The sequence below is a fragment of the Pyrus communis genome, chromosome 16, assembly GCF_963583255.1.
Source record: "Pyrus communis chromosome 16, drPyrComm1.1, whole genome shotgun sequence".
Classification (NCBI taxonomy): domain Eukaryota; kingdom Viridiplantae; phylum Streptophyta; class Magnoliopsida; order Rosales; family Rosaceae; genus Pyrus; species Pyrus communis.
The window spans coordinates 7,189-15,248 of NC_084818.1; the positions used below are offsets into that span (position 1 = coordinate 7,189).

Genomic DNA, 8,060 nt, shown 5'->3' on the forward strand with positions numbered 1-8,060 from the left:
CAACACTCACTCAATGGAGTCTGGATCTTGGGGAATTTGGGAAATTTGGAATTGGATGCTTCTTAAGTTGCAGCGTGGGGATATGTGCGCATCTCCAGACGACACGTGGAAAGTGATATTTGCTTGCTCAACCTCATAAACTCATAACTTGACATGATATTGTCAAATCCAATCCAATGTCCATGTGATATTTCCATGTGTGCGAGAACGAGCAAGCGCAAAACGCAAGTTTTAAGCAGGCAGGAGCCAGATCCGAGAAACTTTTGCAGTAGGGCCGGCCTGAGAATTTCGGAGCCTCAGGCGATCTTTGGTAGTGGGTTCTAAAATTCTTTGATCTTGGATTATTTGTATATTGATTAATATAAAAAAGAATTCGTTAAATACATTAAAAAAATTCTATTTTCACATCAAATATCATTAAAAATTAATATCAAAAGAAGATAAATATAAAAATATTATTTAAACATTACATAATTCACGTTTTTAGACACAAATGTACTAAATGTTTGTAATCAAGAGTTTAAGATTGAGAGTTAAGAATAATAAAACTTGATGATCAAGAGAGTAAATAACAATAAAACTTAATTGACGAGTATAATAAATTCAACGCCAATTATTTCTCTTGTGTTTTTTTTCTTCTAAAATCAACAGCACACTAACGAATTGAATATTAAAATAATCCATTGAATAAAAAGTTATTGAAAAGAAAAATATAAAATTCAAAGTTTTGATTATCTTAAAGTACAATCTTTAAGATCATATGATAGTTGGTTTAAACATTCAATAGAAATTGAGAGAATAATCTTTAAGATCATATGATAGTTGGTTTACACATTCGATAGAAATTGAGAAAATGAGAAGTTGAAAGAAAAAAGATTGCAAAGAGACTTGAGTTTTATAACTTTATATGCATTTGGACAGATGGATTGGGAGTTTGACAAATAGATTGGCAGTAAATTTAAAAATTAAGAAAAATTAAGAAAAATCTAGTGACTGAAAGGCAGTTTTATGTTTTGAACTCAACACCCCAAAGAAAAATGAAGCCAACATTTCCAATGCACTAACAAATGAATTATGATATTTCTTACTTTTTTTTTGTATTTATATGTTAATTATAGGATATAAAATATTTTTGGGGGCCCTTCCGAAGTGAGGGCCCTAGGTGGGTGCCTACTTGGGCTACCCTCAGGGCCGGCCCTGTTTTGCAGATCTAAATTTTTTTGAAATACTTCAAAGAGATGGTTTATCAATTGATCTTAAGTTATTTTGAGCCTTCAATGTGAAGGGTATCCCACTTAACTTTATTCGGAGGGACACTTTATGTAACGACCTATTCCCAAAGTTTACGGTTTTATAAAATTAAAAGTATGAATTTACAAAAATGCCCTTCAAGGTGAAAAACGTTGACTTTTGTTGACCACCAGTCGTGTCACGTAAGATCTGTTTTCTTGGCGTATCCTCGTAGTACTCGTCACTATGAACGCGTGGGCGCAAACGAAACGTAATTTGAAGTTATAACTAAGGAATTATTAACGGTCAAAGTTGAGGGTAAAATGGTCATTTGACCATAAATCTGGAAGGCTCCAGATTTTGTTAGAGCATCAATCTGGTGCTACATGTGTGGCTGTAATGGAAAGAATAGGAGAGAAATGAGGGGGAGCTGCCCAATCGGGGAAGAAAAAGGGAGAGTGAACCAATAGGAGAGGAGAGAAATGAGGGAAGGGAGGAACCAGCCAACTCGGACCTCCCTTCGACCTGAGCCACCCAACCCGGTAGGAACCATGGAATCCAATGCTTCCTTCGGGCAAATTTTGGTGAATTACGCCACGACACCACCTAAGAAACACTCCACAACCCTCCCTCTACCATTTCCACCCCAAAATCGAAGAAATTAGGCTCGGATTCTTGAAAAACCGCACCGATGGGTGCGGTGGTTCCACAGCGGCAATCCGTTAATCCCAAAGCTAACTCCGTCAACCACCACTACTAATAGACTTCCCTCAACCCCAGGAGTAAGGCCCAAGCATTGGATGAGGCGTCAAAGTTCGTTTAGGCATCGAATCAAGAACACCCGTTTCAAGGGTTTCCGACGAATCGAGGGTGATTTGAGGTATTTCCCGACCAAATTAGACTTCAGCCCAGGTATGAAAGTTGTTCCTCTCATTGATATCTACATTCTTGTAAAATTTAAGAATTTTTGGAGTTGTTGAATTTTCCGGAGAGTTAGGGCTGCTGGTCACCACGTGCAGCAGCGCATGGGGGGAAACCCAAGGTCCTTCCTTAGGTTTTTCAACGTTCCAAATTTGAATCCACCATCTATTTTCTCAAATTCTATCGTTTAGGTATAGTTTTACTAAATGGTCTCAAATTATAGTTAGGTGCATCGGTGGGAAGTAACTCCATCCTCGCTAGCTTGAGCAGTTCCTGGGAAACAAAATATATGTGAGTAGACCCCCTTCTAAACTTGCATGTTTTTATAAAATATTAGGCTTGCATACATTGAATATTTCATGAAATGTGCATGTTTTCTATTATGTTTTATGGATTCTATAATCATGCTTTTTGAAGAATTTATGATTTATATAAATTGTTTTTACAAAATATTTAGAATTTATCGAACTACGTTTTATGAAAGGTTATGAATTATTGGGTTTTCGTATATGAAATTTTGTGGATTATGAATACGATTTATTTTACGGATTTATAAATATGCACTATCATGGATTGATTGAGATGAGCTTTTGAGCTTTTGAGCTCCGAATTAGATATGAGGTTTTCGAGATATGTTTTCGGTACTTATCTAGTGGGTTACCATACAACACATCCACACAACAAGGATATGTAGATGTCTATGGCCATAGGACACAATTAAGGATATCTATGTATATGTTTCTTCTCCGGCGTAACCCGGAGTCGTATAACTTCACCTTTAAGTGATGGGGCCTACCATGTTTCTTCACTGGTGTAACCCAGTGTCGTACAACTTCATCTTTGGGTGATGAACATGTACTTCCTTCAGGCGAATGAGGAGTTGATGATATTGATGATATACCCTAGCTTTACTAGCCCGGGGCCAGTGTCGGTGTGTGATGTATAAGTTTCTTCTCCGGCGTAACCTGGAGTCGTACAGCTTCACCTTCGAGTGATAGGGCCTACCATGTTTCTTCACTGGTGTAACGCAATGTCGTATAGCTTCATCTTCGGGTGATGGATAGGTATTGCCTTTGAACGAGTAAGATACCCCTAGAGAGTACAGTATTGATAAGATTTACGGGTTTGCATTCAGGCGGCGATAGCACAATCATCGAGCATTGTTTTACACTTACATGTTTTATAAATGTTTTTCAGTGCATGCTAGAGTTTTCAGAAAACCTATTATGTAGTATTATATTTGTTTTCAAAATAGAGGGTTAGTATGTTCATAAATAAAATGGTTTTCTTATTATTAGTACTATTATTATAAATTTTGGTCCATCCACCATTTTGGTTTTGTGCCCTCTCAGGATTTAGATTCGAGGCACACAATCCCGGCGTCAGGACATTTCTACTTAAGCATCTTCGAGCCTTCTCTGTGTAGGTCTTATTCCTCGATTCGTACATTTCTATAATAATTCTTTCATATTATTTTTAATTAGTTGTATGCTCTGAACACAGTTCTGCACTAGTAGACTTCCATCTAATCTCATATTTTAATTTGCATGCATGTTTAAAATGGCTTCGTCACTTTCGAATGTCAGCCAGCACGTGCCTATCATGATATTTGGAAATTTCAGGGTTGGGGTGTGTCACTTTACTGCCTCAACTTCTATTTGAGACACTTTACCATCTAATATTCTGAATTAAACTTTTGTTTTTGTCGCAAAATACCGCCTACCATCAATACGTTAGAACATCATTGTCAAATAACAAAACCAAGTGAGGGAGAAATAGGACTGTATAGTTCAATATGTAAATTACAAAACCATATCGAAGCCAGAGAGTTACTTCGCAATTCAGACTTGTCATCAGCATTTGTTTGTACATATGAAGTTGTATCTTGTACGTGAAAGACCAGGCCTCAATCAAGGCCCCGGGGAAAATTACTCAAGTAAAGAAGCATGAATCCTCGTATAACTAACTGGGATAGTAATAGTTTTTTCTCCAAATATAATATAATACGTACATACGACAAAATTCTAGGCTCCAAACATCTGAAGAGCTCTTACCTGGTGAAGTGAGAGAACTTGCTTTCTTAATCATCTCTCTCTCTCTCTCTCTCTCTCTCTCTCTCTCTCTCTCTATATATATATATATATATATAGACACACACACTATCTCAACCTGAAAACAACTTGAAGGTAAACTTTGTCTCGTAATTCCTCTTCTGTTCTGTATCTATACATTCATTCATTCTCGACTCTCAAATACTTGAGACCAAATTAATGCTCGACTAGCAAGGCCTCCATCTCGTTTTTCCTCGCACCATGTTTCAGTTTCTCAAGAGCAACAAGTCCAACTTGCCTAACTCTTTCTCTGGACAATCCTATACTGCAGAGTTCACATAATCACATGGTCAAATTAACAAGATGCAAAAGACGTCAAGACTAAGGTAGTTTGATGGATGTTAGGCCCTTATTTGGACTCACCGTTTGCTAATGTCCTCCCATGTAAGACCTTCATTATCCAGACCATAGTAAAGCCTTATGATCTCTCTCTCCCGATCCCCGAGCATCATATTTATGAGCTTGTTTACTTCATCCTGCAATATATACAGAGTAAGAAGTAACTTTTACGACATAGTATCACTAGTTTTTAAAGGAATGAAGGCCAGCTTTAACGATTTTTAAAAGATCGTACCATTTGGTTTTTCTTTTAAGGAACTTCTATTATTTTTTTATCTGGATGGAGATGCTTGAACTATCTCCTTCTGATACAAGTCCCACTTTTTCTAGGTTGTTTTAGATTGTTTCTTGTATTCTTCTTCTTACCTTGAGTGCCAACGCATCCACCCCATTCCACGGGACATTCTCAAGGCGATTATCTGCAATGTACTGTAAAAAGAAAAGTAGCAAGGGAGAAGGTCAATTACAAGACAGAAAACTGGCATGCAAGGAATAGAAAATTTACTGAACTGGAATGGCAGAAATTGAGGTGGTGTAATCGACACTTACACTATCATGAGTTTCTCCTGGAAGTCCATTCAAAGAGGGGAATGCGTCCCTATCAAGTGAAAAAACCTTACTGATTGCCTGCAGATCAAGAAACTGCATGGTCAGCATGGAGATAACAACATGAGAATGCAATAAAACAGAATACCACAAGCACTTAGTACCTCTGTAGCATTCCTAACTTTCTTTCTGGACATATTCAGACTTTCTGCGATTCTCTGATATTGAAATGTAATACAAGAATCACATATCAGCCAAGAGAGCAGAGTGATAAATCAACATTGTCACTGTAAGTAAAAACATTTGAAACTTATGGTTACTGGCATCAGCATGTTCACGGATTTTTTGTGAGCAAAGCAATTGCTTTCTGAAGATAATAACAAAAGACTTACATCAATTGATGGAGCTATTCCTTTCTCTTCCAGTCTAATTTTTGCATTTCTGATTAAACCTAACCTCTCGTGCAAATGTGTTGGCAGTCTCAAGGTTTTGGAATTTTCAACGAGTGCTCTTGACACACCCTGAGAATACAAGGAAAAAGTAACCATGGTTAGTTTAGCCAATCAGTCAATTTTGCACGTCAACAGTAAGTTATTTACCATTTCAAGGGGAAGTATTGGCATTACCTGACGTATCCACCAGTAAACATAAGTAGAAATTTTGAACCCCTTTGAAGAATCAAATTTCTCAATTCCATGCAACAGTCCGATGAACCCACCCTACATAAGAGACGGTGAACTTCTCATATGAGATTCCAATAAAATTCTGTCTTACTGTTGTTTGGGTCTATATATTGGGGTCTCACATATGAAGTAACAAGAGAAAAAATAACCTGGATTAGGTCAGCCATTTCAGCACCCATATTATCATATTTTTGAGCAATGGACATGACCAGACGAACATTGCTCATTGCCAGCTTCTCTCTTGCCAAAGAACATTCGATCAACTTTGACAGTAATTCAGCACGGGAAATCCTCAATGAAGTTGCAAGTTGTTTATCAGAGGGCTCACATCCCAGTCTCTCCTTCAGTCTGGAGATCCAAATGCAAAGATTAGGATTAGAAACAACCAGATAGCAACAAACTTTTTCTTTCGGAAGGAGCCAGTCTCCATAAAGGTCAACTTACTCGAAAGAATAATTTAATTAAAACATTAAGAAAAATATATACTCCAACCAATTACCTCATACACCCACACTCCTCACCCAGTAAAAAGTAGAACTACCTGCTCATTGTGAAGAAGCCTAACTTGGCAAGTTGAAAAGGGTTTTGTAAACAACATACTTTCTACATTATATCTAGTTTTTAACCAATAAATCAATGTTTCAGCACTTGTTCTGCAATCACTCTCAATGTCTTGTCATGGACATTGACCCACTTAATTTAGTACTTATGATTCATAGAACATGGAAAGTTATTAAGTGTTATAACCTTGATTTATGCTCCTCGACAGAGAGGCCAATTTTAATTTTCCTTGACAGGCGTACAACCTCATTGTGAGTCAGCAAATCCTCACTAAGAACACCCTTCGCATAACCCTTTAAACGATTCTGAAGCAGCTCTGGACTCATGACTGGCCTCAATGGCTTATTGGTGCTAGGTTGCGTTAAACAACGATTTGCACTGAAAGCATTCCTCCTAGTACTCATTCTCCTGCGGCGAGCGGATACCCCAGAACAAGTGACTGGTATCCTCTTGTTCGTTGCTGTTTTTATTGTTGAATCCATAAATACTTTTTTCTCAAAAGAAAGATTCCATTGCTTTTCGAGCATAGACTTCTGTAGCAAAAGAAGTGCGTCCACTGAATATTCAAGACCAGAGCTTTCCTCCTCCAGGTCGTTGAAGCTGTGAAACCATTGCTGTGCGGTTGAGGAAGGACCAGAGGCAGCATCTACACGTTCTTTGAGAGCCCTACTGGAGTGGTCGGGTCGATTGGAAGACGGAAATCTAGAACTGGTGTAGTTGGAATTAGACTTTCTGGCAGTGACAAGATTCTTTGTTGACGAGAAATGGCAATGTAAGAATGCGTGGTCATTGAGATGAAAGAGTTTTTCTGTGATATCTGAATTATAAGAGGAGGAGGAATTCAAGAGCATCTTCCCCGTAGTAAGGCCAATAACAGCAGCTATGGCCATCATATGCCTTTTCCTTGTGTGTAAACAATTACCATAACAGTAACAGTTGCTGTATTATTTTATGAATATGATGTATCTCTATATATGTATGTATGTAGATATAGCTTGAGTAACCCAAGAGTAAGAGCAAGAGCGGATTGATTAAGTTGTTGTAGGATCTGCCACAAATCAATTAGTAAGATTTGCATTAGTAAACGAAGAACTACTAGTATGACTATGAGTAATATTAAGTACGAAGTTGAAGGCAATGATTGAACAAACGAACAGAAGAATACATGAATCATTCACGTAGATTAAAATAGAAAAGAAAAGGGAGAAGCAAAAAGCGACGGATTGGATGAAAGCACAAGAGCGAGAAAGTACGTATGTATATGTGGAACTGAACTAAAATTGCAATTCCCCAATCCAGTCCAATACCCATGATGCTATGATGAGGCCATGGATAGAAAGTTGAAACAGAAAGAAAATAAACAAAATTATTGCAAGCTATCAACCCTGCGATGAACACATGCATATATACATATACATATTTCTATGATAATTCTATCAATCTCAAATAGGAAAGAACAGGGATTTGAACCAGAAGAAGAGTGCACAAGTAGCGTACCTGACAGACTGAATCTCTCTCTCTCAGCTGAAAAACAAGAAGACACCGAACGAGCGAATGGCGACGATGAACCCAAAGTTGTTGAGCAGCGCAACCAATAAACAATCAAGTATACAAGGCAAACTCTTTCCTTCTTGCCTTCCGCTATAAAAAATACAAATGAAATCAATGG

At 37.7% G+C, this 8,060-nt stretch overlaps 1 protein-coding gene across 2 annotated transcripts; it reads right to left on the reverse strand.

Moving 5' to 3' along the window:
* Positions 1 to 4,083: 4,083 nt before the first annotated feature.
* On the reverse strand, positions 4,084 to 8,060 carry LOC137720972 (RNA polymerase sigma factor sigA-like). Of its 2 annotated transcripts, XM_068460099.1 has the most exons (10): positions 7,889 to 8,060; positions 6,578 to 7,439; positions 5,980 to 6,178; positions 5,774 to 5,866; positions 5,540 to 5,668; positions 5,312 to 5,365; positions 5,151 to 5,228; positions 4,968 to 5,030; positions 4,626 to 4,738; positions 4,084 to 4,527 (listed from the first exon to the last, which is right to left on the reverse strand). In XM_068460099.1, the coding sequence occupies exons 2-10, from the start codon at positions 7,282 to 7,284 to the stop codon at positions 4,419 to 4,421; spliced, it is 1,545 nt and encodes a 514-aa protein (XP_068316200.1). In that variant the 5' UTR covers positions 7,285 to 7,439; positions 7,889 to 8,060; the 3' UTR covers positions 4,084 to 4,418. The 2 variants fall into 2 exon arrangements, 1 of the variants encoding a protein (XP_068316200.1); XR_011066601.1 differs by lacking the exon at positions 4,084 to 4,527 and having other exon boundaries at positions 4,837 to 5,030.

Excerpts from the sequence above, each read along its gene's own strand:
- LOC137720972 (XM_068460099.1), bottom strand. The coding sequence starts at position 7,284 with ATGATGGCCATAGCTGCTGTTATTGGCCTTACTACGGGGAAGATGCTC. Across the intron at positions 5,669-5,773 it reads TTTACTGGTGGATACGTCAG|GGTGTGTCAAGAGCACTCGT; the intron begins GTAATGCCAATA and ends TTGTATTCTCAG. Across the intron at positions 5,031-5,150 it reads CAGGAGAAACTCATGATAGT|TACATTGCAGATAATCGCCT; the intron begins GTAAGTGTCGAT and ends TTCTTTTTACAG.